This window comes from Coregonus lavaretus, assembly GCF_964263955.1.
Source record: "Coregonus lavaretus genome assembly, contig: HAP1_SCAFFOLD_614, whole genome shotgun sequence".
Lineage (NCBI taxonomy): Eukaryota > Metazoa > Chordata > Actinopteri > Salmoniformes > Salmonidae > Coregonus > Coregonus lavaretus.
Window position 1 is genome coordinate 127,306 of NW_028159543.1, and position 14,091 is coordinate 141,396.

The 14,091-nt window shown below is 43.6% G+C and overlaps 1 protein-coding gene across 1 annotated transcript; it reads right to left on the bottom strand.

The window, feature by feature from the left end:
* Window positions 1–7,430: 7,430 nt before the first annotated feature.
* On the bottom strand, window positions 7,431–11,499 carry LOC311122733 (uncharacterized protein). Its single transcript, XM_084197060.1, has 6 exons — window positions 10,600–11,499; window positions 10,313–10,408; window positions 9,912–10,024; window positions 8,670–8,793; window positions 8,205–8,377; window positions 7,431–8,105 (listed from the first exon to the last, which is right to left on the bottom strand). Exons 1-6 carry the CDS (start codon window positions 10,637–10,639, stop codon window positions 8,040–8,042), a joined length of 612 nt encoding a protein of 203 aa, XP_084053186.1. The 5' UTR covers window positions 10,640–11,499; the 3' UTR covers window positions 7,431–8,039.
* Window positions 11,500–14,091: the final 2,592 nt, after the last annotated feature.

The following is a 14,091-nucleotide window of genomic DNA, read 5'->3' on the forward strand; positions in this document are numbered from 1 at the left end:
ATTGGAAAAATATATGAAATAAAAATATGCTTTCTGAGTGGTGTCTTCTTGACTTATTGGGGGGGGGGGGTTTCAAAGTACACCATGTAGCTCAATAACAATTACTGTATATACACTTTCATAAAGATGGAATTTAAGATAGAAATCTAATTGAAAGAATACCAGTTACAACACATTTTGGCACAGGACCAGAGGAGACATTTAGGATGTGCACAGCACCCACGAACTCAGTACATTACACTGTCCCAGAAGAAAGCATACGTCACAAATGGCACCCTATTCCCAATGAACAGCGAAACTGCAAAAAAGACAACCTAGAATGCCACCTGATCTGTGACAACGACACTGTATTATACCTGTCCTTTACCAACAATACTGTATTAACCTGTCCTGTACCAACGATACTGTATTAACCTGTCCTGTACCAACGATACTGTATTAACCTGTCCTGTACCAACGATACTGTATTAACCTGTCCTTTACCAACGATACTGTATTAACCTGTCCTGTACCAACGATACTGTATTAACCTGTCCTTTACCAACGATACTGTATTAACCTGTCCTGTACCAACGATACTGTATTAACCTGTCCTGTACCAACGATACTGTATTATACCTGTCCTTTACCAACGATACTGTATTAACCTGTCCTGTACCAATGATACTGTATTAACCTGTCCTGTACCAACGATACTGTATTAACCTGTCCTGTACCAACGATACTGTATTAACCTGTCCTGTACCAACGATACTGTATTATACCTGTCCTTTACCAACGATACTGTATTATACCTGTCCTGTACCAACGATACCTGTACAGAAGGTGGCAACCGTGGGCACGTTGTGTGATAAAGTCATTGGTCGGAAGCTTCATATAGTCATTGGTCGGGAGCAGAGAGAGTGTAATATTTACTGTTCACTTTAGTTTATTATCTATTTCACTTGCTTTGGCAATGTTAACATATGTTCCCCATGTCAATAAAGTCCCTTGATTTGAATTGAGAGAGCAGTAGAGAGGGATCTTGCAAACGATCGGGGATGAAGGACAAAACATGAGATTGTTTGTTTTTGTTTATAAACTGGGTGGTTCGAGCCCTGAATGCTGATTGGCTGACAGCCAGTGGTTGTTTTTGTCTAATCAATCCCCTTGAATCGTTCTCTTTTTTCCTCTGAGCTGGAAGCAAAAGGCCTCAGATTTTCACTTCATCACTTATAGTCGGTCGGTTGCGGATGGGTTATTAGCAATTGCTGGCGGGTGCTGGTGAACAAATCTTATCAAATTGTATTGGTCACATACACGTGTTTAGCAGATGTTATTGCTGGTGTAGCGAAATGCTTGTGCTTCTAGCTCCGACAGTGCAGTAGTATCTAACAAGTAATATCTAACAATTTCTCAACATATACCCAATACACACAAATATAAGTAAGGAATGGAATTAAGAATATATACATATATGGACGAGCAATGACAAAGCGGCAGTGACTAAGATAAAGTAGAATAGTATAGAATACAGTATATACATACACTACCAGTCAAAGGTTTGGACACACCTACTCATTCAAGGGTTTTCTTTATTTTTACTATTTTCTACATTGTAGAATAATAGTGAAGACATCAAAACGATGAAATAACACATATGGAATCATGTAGTAACCAAAAAAGTGTTAAACAAATCAAAATATATTTTATATTTGAGTTTCTTCAAATAGCCACCCTTTGCCTCGATGACAGCTTGACACACTCTTGCCATTCTCTCAACCAGCTTCATGAGGTAGTCACCTGGAATGCATTTCAATTAACAGGTGTGCCTTCTTAAAAGTTCATTTGTGGAATTTCTTTCGTTCTTAATGCGTTTGAGCCAATCAGTAGTGTTGTGACAAGGTCGGGGGGGTATACAGAAGATAAGCCCTATTTGGTAAAAGACCAAGTCCATATTATGGCAAGAACAGCTCAAATAACGACAGTCCATAATTACTTTAAGACATGAAAGTCAGTCAATACGGAAAATTTCAAGAACTTTGAAAGTTTCTTCAAGTGCAGTCGCAAAAACCATCAAGCGCTATGACGAAACTGGTTCTCATGAGGACCGCCACAGGAAAGGAAGACCCAGAGTTACCTCTGCTGCAGAGGATAAGTTCATTAGAGTTACCAGCCTCAGAAATTGCAAGGGTGTGTGGAGGGAAGGAGAGACCGTAGTGTCGTCAATGGTGAGGGTGAAGTTGCCAGCTTTGGTGAGGGTGGATTTGGTGTCTATGAGGAAGAGTTCGGTTCTATCACTGTTGAGCTTGAGGAAGTGTTGTTGCATCCATGTTTTTATTTCAGAGAGGCAGGATTCAACGTGGGTCAGAGGTGGGTTGAGGAGGGATTTGGAGCTGATCTGGGTGTCATCGGCATAGCAGTGGAAGTCAAGGTTGAAGTAACGGAGGATGTGACCAAGATGTAGGTGATGAAGAGTTAGGGTTAGGGTTAGGGGACCCAGCACAGAGCCCTGGGGGACACCCTGTAGAACTGCAGCTTAGTCTGAGGTGTAGCCATTGAGGGAGATGTAGTCGGTTTGTGAGGTATGATTGTAGCCAGGAGACATTGAGGGAGATGTAGTCGATTTGTGAGGTATGATTGTAGCCAGGAGAGCGCGGTGCCCTCAAAACCCAGACCCTCAAGCCTGGTGAGGAGGATCTGATGACTCACTGTGTCAAAAGCGGCACTTGGGTTGAAGAGATTCAGGAAGTTGAGGGCATCAGCAGGGGTGAGGGGCAAAGGTTCACCTTCCAACAGGACAACGATCCTAAGCACACAGCCAAGACAATGCAGGAGTGGCTTCGGGACAAGTCTCTGAATGTCCTTGAGTGGCCCAGCCAGAGCCCGGACTTGAACCCGATCGAACATCTTTGGAGAGACCTGAAAATAGCTGTGCAGTGACGCTCCCCATCCAACCTGACAGAGCTTGAGAGGATCTGCAGAGAAGAATGGGAGAAACTCCCCAAATACAGGTGTGCCAAGCTTGTAGCGTCATACCCAAGAAGACTCAAGGCTGTAATCGCTGCCAAAGGCGCTTCAACAAAGTACTTAGTAAAGGGTCTGAATACTTATGTAAATTTGATATTTCCGTTTTTTATTTGTAATACAATTTTACAAATTAAAACCTAGTTTTGCTTTGTCATTATGGGGTGTTGTGTGTAGATTGATGAGGGAAAAAAACAATTGAATACATTTTAGAATAAGGCTGTAATGTAACAAAATGTGGAAAAAGGTCAAGTGGTCTGAATACTTTCCCGAATGCACTGTATATACAGACATTCAAACACACACACTTACCGATGGCGATGGATGGTCGGATGGTCGGATGGTCGGTAGAGTCTCAGGGTCTTCATACAGGTTCATGTCATGTTCTATAGGGAGCAAGGAGCATCCAGGATGGGACTGGTTCACCAACCTCGTCACACTAATCCAATCCAAGGAGCATCCAGGATGGGACTGGTTCACCAACCTCGTCACACTAATCCAATCCAAGGAGCATCCAGGATGGGACTGGTTCACCAACCTCGTCACACTAATCCAATCCAAGGAGCATCCAGGATGGGACTGGTTCACCAACCTCGTCACACTAATCCAATCCAAGGAGCATCCAGGATGGGACTGGTTCACCAACCTCGTCACACTAATCCAATCCAAGGAGCATCCAGGATGGGACTGGTTCACCAACCTCGTCACACTAATCCAATCCAAGGAGCATCCAGGATGGGACTGGTTCACCAACCTCGTCACACTAATCCAATCCAAGGAGCATCCAGGATGGGACTGGTTCACCAACCTCGTCACACTAATCCAATCCAAGGAGCATCCAGGATGGGACTGGTTCACCAACCTCGTCACACTAATCCAATCCAAGGAGCATCCAGGATGGGACTGGTTCACCAACCTCGTCACACTAATCCAATCCAAGGAGCATCCAGGATGGGACTGGTTCACCAACCTCGTCACACTAATCCAATCCAAGGAGCATCCAGGATGGGACTGGTTCACCAACCTCGTCACACTAATCCAATCCAAGGAGCATCCAGGATGGGACTGGTTCACCAACCTCGTCACACTAATCCAATCCAAGGAGATAACTATTTATTTGACTTTCTTCACAGAAATCTCTTTTTCATTTGTTTCTTATTATCTTTCTTTGCCTTTTTTCATTTGTATCTGAACCAGTGTAGCTCTGAACGTCTCTACTCTGCTCCCTGAACCAGTGTAGCTCTGAACATCTCTCTACTCTGCTCCCTGAACCAGTGTAGCTCTGAACGTCTCTCTACTCTGCTCCCTGAACCAGTGTAGCTCTGAACGTCTCTCTACTCTGCTCCCTGAACCAGCGTAGCTCTGAACGTCTCTCTACTCTGCTCCCTGAACCAGTGTAGCTCTGAACGTCTCTCTACTCTGCTCCCTGAACCAGTGTAGCTCTGAACGTCTCTACTCTGCTCCCTGAACCAGTGTAGCTCTGAACGTCTCTCTACTCTGCTCCCTGAACCAGCGTAGCTCTGAACGTCTCTACTCTGCTCCCTGAACCAGCGTAGCTCTGAACGTCTCTACTCTGCTCCCTGAACCAGCGTAGCTCTGAACGTCTCTTCGCTCAGCTCCTTTTTTGGAGACATGGAATACACCACAGCCCCTTCGTTGTATTCACTCAACAGCCACGTGACCACACACCAGTGACTCTGAGGATGTGTCCCAAAATGGCACCCTATTCCTTACATAGTGGGAGTATTTCCTATGGGCCCTGGTCAACAGTAGTGCACCATAAATAGGGAGCCATTTGGGACACCCTCCCTCCCAGATGTCACCATAAAGGAGGGCAAATGAAACGAAAACAGAAAAGTGTAATGATTTCTATAAACACTAGATGACTGATAGGTGCTGTTTTGAAGCCACCACGCCTCCATCTTGGCACCACTGTAAAAAATAACAGAATGCAACAATGACAAGAAACTGTAAGTGGCTCATTTCAGCTCATTTCATCTTGTTCTTGATACCATGTCTTGTTTTGAGATGTTTTTGACTGATTTCACGTCAATGCTAATATGGCAAAAAATTCACTAGATGGCTAACCAACAACTGTCACAATGTATTTGAGATACAAGTGCTCATTGTGAAAATGTATGTTTTTATATAAACATTGGAGACTAAATATAGTTCACATGTTGTCAACAATCTAAGCCAGCCCCCCGTCTGTTTCGCCCCCATACAGTGCCTTGCAAAAGTATTCATCCCCCTTGGCGTTTTTCCTATTTTGTTGCATTACAACCTGTAATTTAAATGGATTTTTATTTGGATTTCATGTAATGGACATACACAAAATAGTCCAAATTGGTGAAGTGAAATTTAAAAAATAACTTGTTAAGAAAAATTCTAAAATATAAATAACAGAAAAGTGGTGCGTGCATATGTATTCACCCCCTTTGCTATGAAGCCCCTGAATAAGATCTGGTGCAACCAATTACTTTCAGAAGTCACATAATTAGTTAAATAAAGTCCACCTGTGTGCAATCTAAGTGTCACATGATCTGTCACATGATCTCAGTATATATACACCTGTTCTGAAAGGCCCCAGAGTCTGCAACACCACCAAGCGGCACCATGAAGACCAAGGAGCTCTCCAAACAGGTCAGGGACAAAGTTGTGGAGAAGTACATATCAGGGTTGGGTTATAAAAAAATATCAGAAACTTTGAATATTCCACGGAGCACCATTAAATCCATTATTTAAAAATTGAAAGAATATGGCACCACAACAAACCTGCCAAGAGAGGGCCGCCCACCAAAACTCACGGACCAGGCAAGGAGGGCATTAATCAGAGAGGCAACAAAAAGACCAAAGATAACCCTGAAGGAGCTGCAAAGCTCCACAGCGGAGATTGGAGTATCTGTCCATAGGACCACTTTAAGCCGTACACTCCACAGAGCTGGGCTTTACGGAAGAGTGGCCAGAAAAAAAGCCATTGCTTAAAGAAAAAAATAAGCAAGCACGTTTGGTGTTCGCCAAAAGGCATGTGGGAGACTCCTCAAACACTCTGGGAGGAGGACACAACGGAGTTCTCAACCGTGATGGCGAGATCATGGAACGGGCAGTCCTTCCCCGGGAGGAAGAGGAGCTCCGTCTTGCCGAGGTTCAGCTTGAGGTGGTGATCCGTCATCCACATAGAGCCCTATGGTCCCTGGTCAAAAGTAGTCCACTATGTAGGGAATAGGTTATAATTTGGGATGCAGCCCCAGAGGTTCTCTTGATGGAGACCTTTCATTCACAGATCTACAAATTAAGTTATTTCTCAACCTGCTTTAGTGTTGTCTTAAGCCCCGTTTATACTTGGTGCTAACTTGTGTCCTTTGTCCTGACCTTGTCTACATTCTGATTGTGTCCACACTTCCAGAAATATGTCTACACATGGTACTAAAATGTATCTGTTGTCCGTCCACTGAGTCTGCACTGTGACCAGATTTCCTGGTCCCTTCCTCTATGCAAATTATTTCACAGCTATTCTTTCAGAATAATATTTATTTATTGTAAGACGCATATTGACGTAGTCAAGTCAATGGTGCCACCTGTCGATGACTCGAGGGTGGAATAATTATGACTGAAATGGTTTCTGTGTCCAGATCTTTCTACACTTCCAGACACAATGCTGATCACAATGTCTCTTTTGATAGTCTACATCTGTCTAAAAATGTAGGCACAATCAGAATGTGGACAAGATCAGGACAAAATACGCATGTTAGAACCAGGTATAAACGGGGCTAAAAACTCAAGACACAACAGAGATGTTTAATTGGAACGTTTTAAGGAACGTGACAAAAGTGCATCGCTAGCCTGGGTACCATCATGCCCCTCCTTGTCATGCCAAGGGAGTTGACATGATGGCACAAACCAATCTGGCTAGACGTGCATCGCTTCGTACGGCCAATGTTTGCAGTGCCAGTGAGTGAACCCCACCACTCAAATAAACATAGAGCGTATGGGATAATGAATCATGATTGGTGGGATTTATATATTACTGATCTCCTGCACCTCCTCCAATTAAAATGACATTGTATGTTCATAACAGAATGGTCTGAATTGCTGTCTGTATAAAATAATGAGAATGAGAGCTACATAGTAAAGTATATCCCTTATAGGGATACATATTGTCTAACTATATCCCCTCTTGTTTTTCTCTGTCAGAATAGTTTTACATGTTTAGTCATTTAGCAGACGCTCTTATCCAGTGCGACTTACATTATCTTTTATTTTATTTTATTTTTCATACTGGTCCCCCGTGGGAATTTACGTGGCTAGAGAATCAAAACATGAAGATGCAACAATTGTAAAAGAATCAAAGCAACTTCATTGTGCAGCAAATACTGTTTGTTTAAATATGAAACCATTTTATAAAACCATTTCAAACGTTTAGACAATGATTATGAGGCCTTTATTTACATTTAAGTCATTTAGCAGACGCTCTTATCCAGAGCGACTTACAAAATTGGTGCATTCAACTTATGATAGCCAGTGGGACAACCACCTATAAAACGTTTAAAATAGATACATATGGTATACAGTACTGTAGGTCAAAAGGTCAAATCATAGCAACATGTAGAACAGGTCAAATCATAGCAACATGTAGAACAGGTCAAATCATAGCAACATGTAGAACAGGTCAAATCATAGCAACATGTAGAACAGGTCAAATCATAGCAACATGTAGAACAGGTCAAATCATAGCAACATGTAGAACAGGTCAAATCATAGCAACATGTAGAACAGGTCAAATCATAGCAACATGTAGAACAGGTCAAATCATAGCAACATGTAGAACAGGTCAAATCATAGCAACATGTAGAAGTAGTTTGTTTACTTCCGTTTAAGTGCTCTTCACTTTTCTTTTTGTCTCTTTTAATCAAAACTCGGTTTTAATTGAATGTTGCTTTTTTTGTTTACAGCACATTTGGACCCTGTCAAAATAGGAGTTCCTGAGGCTTTATGAGCAGCATAGAACAGAGTGCTTCAGTATTCTGTCATTCTCACTCCCTCTGTTCCTCCACCTCATCTTTGGTAAGGTATTTAATGTGAGCCCATATGCACCATATCTGGAGAGACGGAGAGAAAGGGGGGTAAAAAAAGTGTCAACGTGTGTGTGCGAGTATGTGTGTTTACATCAGTGTAGTCCCATCAGTCAGTTGTCTTACCTCCACTGAGACACCCAGGAGCCTCCCTCCTGCCAGGATCAGAGTCCCCAGTGTCTGCAGCCAGAGGGGGGCACAGAGGGGGTGGGTGAGGACCCCCCGCTGGTACCCATACAGCCACAGGGGTAGGCCGTGTAAACCACCAATCACCCACGTCCCCAGGGGCGTCCGAAACCCTAGCAACATGAGAGAGAATGTTCCAGGATCTTTCCATTCACTTCAGTCTGAAATCCAGGGTCTGTATTCAAAAGTGTCTCGGTGTCTAGGATCAGGCTCATCTTATTCCATTTTCTAAGTTCAAATATATCGTTCATTGAGATGAACCAAAACATGACAGGTAGCTACAGCAGAGAACACCTTATTAGAATGTCTTATTTTGGCAGACAACTTCTGTGAAACGTTTATGAAAAACATGTCATAGACTAAAGGCTGGCTTCAGACATCCAGTGTAGTGGATTAGCCCTTTACCTTTGGCCATGATGGTCTGTACCCACAGAGGGCTGTCTGTAAAGCTGCTCTTCCACTGGGCACCACGGGCAGTGTGGTTACACACAAACACACACCACTCCACTGAAGACACCAGCCAGCCCCACTAGAACAGAACAGAACATTATATGGACGCTGGCATACCAGGGCCTACACAAGGAAGACTGGCAGGACATAATACACTCTTGATGTCTCATGTTACATTACATTACATTTTAGTCATTTAGCAGACGCTCTTATCCAGAGCGACTTACAGTTAGTGCATACATTTTTATACTGGCCCCCCCCCCCCGTGGGAATCGAACCCACAACCCTGGCGTTGCAAACACCATGCTCTACCAACTGAGCCACATCCCTGCCGGCCATTCCCTCCCCTACCCTGGACAACGCTGGGCCAATTGTGCGCCGTCCCCATGGGGTCTCCCGGTCGCGGCCGACTACGACAGAGCCTGTGTTGCACTGCAGTTACTTACTATACAGGTTATTTAGTGAACATTGCCATTACATGACGAAAAGTGCACAACTGAAAGCTGCCTCAAGGTTCAACAAGTTCAAAGTTTGCACAGAAAGAGAGACATGTTTTCGGTAGTGCTCAGTGTTTAAGAAACATATTTAGACATTGGAGTCATTTAGCAGACACTCTTATCCAGAGTGACTTAGTTAGTGAATTCATGTTAAGATCGCCAGGTGGTACAACAACACATCACAATCGTATCAAGTATATTTTTCCCTCAACAAAGAAGTTATCAGCAAAGTCAGTGCTGGTTGGAAAAGACTAGTGCCTTTTAGAACTGTATTATTGTCATTTTTTAATTGGGAGGGAGGGCGTCAGGGGCGCCATGAGAGTTATTTAAGATACTCTTCAAAGAGGTAGGGTTTCAGACATTTTGGGAAGATGGGCAGGGGCTCTACAACTAAAAAAAACACTTAAATATAGCACGTGGTGCAGACACAGATCCTCTCCTCGTCACCTGGTAGGAGCGGCCTGCCAGGTAGGATGTAATCCAAGTGTGTGCAGAGCCTGAGACGCCCAGCCCTGAGAGGGTGGAGAGGAGGATCTGATGGTTCACGGTGCACTCACCATTTGTGGGCTACAAATGCCCCCCTATTCTCTATGTAGTGCATTACTATCCATAAGGCTCTGGTCAAAAGTAGTGCACTTTATAGGGAATCGGGTGGCATTTGGGACTCAGCCTCTGTCTTGAAGGTACATAGCCTACCTACTTCATACAGCTGGTTCCACACCATGCTTCTCCCAAGGTTGTCTATCACCACGTCTAACCAGGCCCCAAACCTGGAGGTCTGCCCAAGCCTCCGAGCTAGCCATCCATCCAGCCCTGGACAACACAGGAACTACATATGTTAATGTGATAACAAAAAACACAGAAACTGTGGGCTACTGTTCAATAGCCATAAATATACACAGGTGCAACTGGACGTTATTGTAATGTGATTTAACTTGGAATTGAGGATTCGGTCATAAAGTGTAAACTGATAGGTCAATGGAATATGCACACAAACTTTGGACTACTGTTAAATAGGCATATCGCAATCAAGATCATTTTAGTATGATATTTCATGTTTAAACATGACTTTGAAGATGATTTAATTGTTTTATTATTTACCATCTAGAATGACAGAGATGGAGTAGGTGGAGAGAAACACGGGTGGATTGTTGAAGGCAGTCCAAGCAGAAAGTATAAAGACTAGGCGGATATAACCTGTAACCAGAATGAAGAATGAACATGAGAAAAATCAAGAATACTGTTAGAAATTAGTAAATTGTACAACTAATAATACATTATGTACATTATTTAATCAATGGAGCATCCATTACTTATGCTTCTTGCTTACTATACATTTATCTTGCCATAGGTCTCTGGTAAGAGACAAAAACTTTTTTTTCTCTCACCTATGATGTTGGGCCAATAAACAAAAACCTCTTGTCCCATATTCAGTCAGTTACTAATAGGACCATATCGTCCCTCTTCCCCTGTCACCAATGTCATCCGAATTGTTAGCCTCTGATTGTGGCTCCGGATCAGACAGCGCTCACCCGGTAACAAAGATGATGCAACCTTTCAGCGACCTCTAGCTACCAACAGCGAAGATATCTCGAAATGTATTACCGACTTTTATTTATGAAGTGGATATATGCGGCTATAGAATCCCGAATCGGTAGTATAGGGATGTACACATTATGGCAGTCACCGAAGGGTTTGCTGTATAATAAGAACCGGACCTGTCGAAAGGCTCTTCCTCTTCCCGTCACAGGAAACTCTGACTTAGCAACATAAATTGTCCCTGAACCATGCTGGTGACCAGGTATGCGGCTAGGTTGAAGTAGCCCTATCTTGCGGTAGCTACGGTAGTCCAGGTGCAACCCAAGACATTAAATTGGACTTTCGATTGAGGATCTGGTCATAAAACTATGAACTGATAGTCAAGCGGAAGACCACACACGAAGAATAAATGTACAGTGTTATAACTGTAGCATATTGCATACTGTCGACTTCAACTGTATCCACAGGGGGGGAGCCAGAGACCAATCAAAGGATCAAAGCCAATGACGTATTTCCGAAGCGTCGATTTACCGAAGTGTTTGCAGACGGACGAAAAATGATGATGTATCCACCAATCCAAAGAAAGGATCGACCGGAGCCGTGTCGCTTTGTGGACTAACGACTCCCATTGTTAGGGCGGAGGGACATGTAACTTGTCAGTGTAGCCATAATCTTTGATGAAAGTCAATGAACTAAGAAGGAGCCCAGACCCAGCTGCTATTGGACTGCTGTCTATAGGAGACACGTCTAGTTAAGTAGACCGGAAATGACCCTTTTTGTAAACGGCGAGTGAACCATCTTTGGTGCGTTCAGAAGGATGGTAAACAAACAACAATGGCAGCCGTAGGCCTAGCTCTTTGCAGCCAGACGTTAGTTCTACATAGTTTTCAAGGTATATCAGACCCATATCCATCCATACAGAACACCTGTCGGCTCTGTGGACAAAATCTGCTCATCAAGGGGACATTACAGGCAACACGAAGAATATTTGACAATCCCAAAGCCTCAAAGGAAAAAAAGTTGTGTGACAGATTCCTTGCCACTGGTTTAGTGCTAACTGAAGCACCAGGGGTGAAGTCGGGCAGAATTTGTGCTAAGTGCTATCGACTATTTCTCAGGATAGAGGAATCTGTAAGCGTTTTAAAGAAATGGCAATCGGAGCATCATTCACCGGGGACGAGCGAGAAGAGGAAGCGTGAACTGGAGCCGAGTCCATCTGAAACAGACAGGGGAGCCAAGAAGAAATGTCCTCCCTATAAAAAGGTTCCCCCGAGGAGCAGTCTTGTCGAGGTAGTTATACTAACCAACTAGCCCAACGTTGGACTAAAGGAGCCTAACGTTACTCCTTAGTCCAAGGACCTTACATATTCTGTTTAAAGGACGAATCTAAACGCGAATCGATTCTCAATTGCGGTACGGTTCTAGAAACATAAATCCATCTACTTTCATACACACTTAATGTACACTGTTTTAACCGGTTTTAACAGTTGCAGCCGACAGTATATTTCAGTGACAACACGTTGTTGCATCGGTCTTCCCTTTACATACAGGTGTTCGGAGGCGCAGGTAGTCGACTGTGTCTTCTGTCTGTTTTCAGTGAACAAGCTCTGTAACATGGAAATATGGCCGTGTGGGAATTGTGTGTTTAAAAAAAAAGTTATTTCTCGCCGATATGAAAGATAAGGTTATTTTAATGCTACCAAAACCGTACCGCAAGCCATGCGTGTTAATATTAAGACGGAGCATAGTGGCTCTTAAAGCAACATCCAGAACATGCATCACCTAGCTAGCTATCAAGCGCCCCCCCATATATATATATATATACGTGTACTGTAGTATACGTACCTACTGTATTTTCAGAATAATACTATTTTAGTTTATTCATTTCACATTATTTTGCAGGTGGTCATAACATACCCAAACCAATTGGATCCAAAGCTGAAAAAGAGGGTTGAGAAGGTTTCCTCAGAATTTTCTGGAATGGTTGAAAACTTGGCAAAAGGCAAATTGACGACATTTGTCAGGTTAGCCTTGACAAATGAAACCATATGTCAAGAAATCAGAAAGCAGATGACACAGAAAATAGAAGCAGAGGTCAAGGCATATGCAAGACCCTTAAATTACTTGACTTCTGCTGAACCTTGCATCTTGAGTAGTACCTCGTTGGAGAATCTGAAGGCTTTTTCATATGAAGCGTTGGATGATGAGTTGTCCAGGAAGACACCGTGGCTTTATACCACCATCAATACTGCAACAGGTGGTTCCACCGTCCATAACTGTGTGGCTGCCTCTGTGGCCCTGAGAGGTAGAAACCCCAGGCTTTCTGCACTGGCCTATGTCATCAACTCAACACTGACCCAAGGGGGGGTTAAGCCCATTTTCAAAAGACTGTCTAAGATGGGCATAACGACCACACATAGCAATGTCCTCAATAAGCAGAAGGAGATGAGGGCAGCTGGGTACAACAACATCAAATGCTGGAGGGAGGACTGTGAGCTGTTTTTCCAACACAGTGCCAGCGGAGAAGTCTGCCCCCGACCCCCTCCTACTGCTAAACCAACAAAGGAGGCTGGAAGAGAGGAGGAAGAGGAGGACGGGGGACCAGTGGAGGAAGAGTTTGAAATAGAGCTGGACTGGGGTCCACTGGAGGAAGAGGGTGAAGGAGAAGAGGAAGAGTGGAGTCCAGTGTCAGAAGAGACAGAAAGAGAGGAGGACAGAGGATCAACAGAGCAGGGAGAGACAGAAAGAGAGGAGGATGGAGGATCAACAGAGGAGGAAGAGAGAGGAGAGGAGGCAGAGTGGGGTTCCCTGCTAGGAGAGACAGAAAGAGAAGAAGAAGAAGGACGTACATCATCAGTGCTAGAAGGAAATGACAGACGGGAAGAGGACTCTGATTCAACAGTGGATTCAGAGACTGAATACTTTGGATTAAACCTTACCTGTGAGAGTGATTAGAGAAGTGTCCTAACACAGGGTCTGTAGATTACAGGGTATTAGGCTACATCTCTGAACAACAAGGGACTAATCATAGCATGCTTCCCAAATGGAACCCTGTTCCCTATATAGTGCACTACATTTGACCCGGGGCCATTTGGGACACAATCATACAGTGAAATGACTCCTACTAAGGGGGTCAAGGTGTGAGGTATACTGATCCTGGTGAGTGTACAGGATGTTTACAATGGTATTAAAGAGACCAGTCCCATTTAAAATGTTCAATTCAAACTTTATTGTCCCAGCAGGGAAATGTACAGCTAAGAGTACAAAGCCGCTCAACACGAACTTCCATTTTTGTTATTTTGCGCTTCCCAAAATGGCACCCTATTCCCTGTATAGCGCAC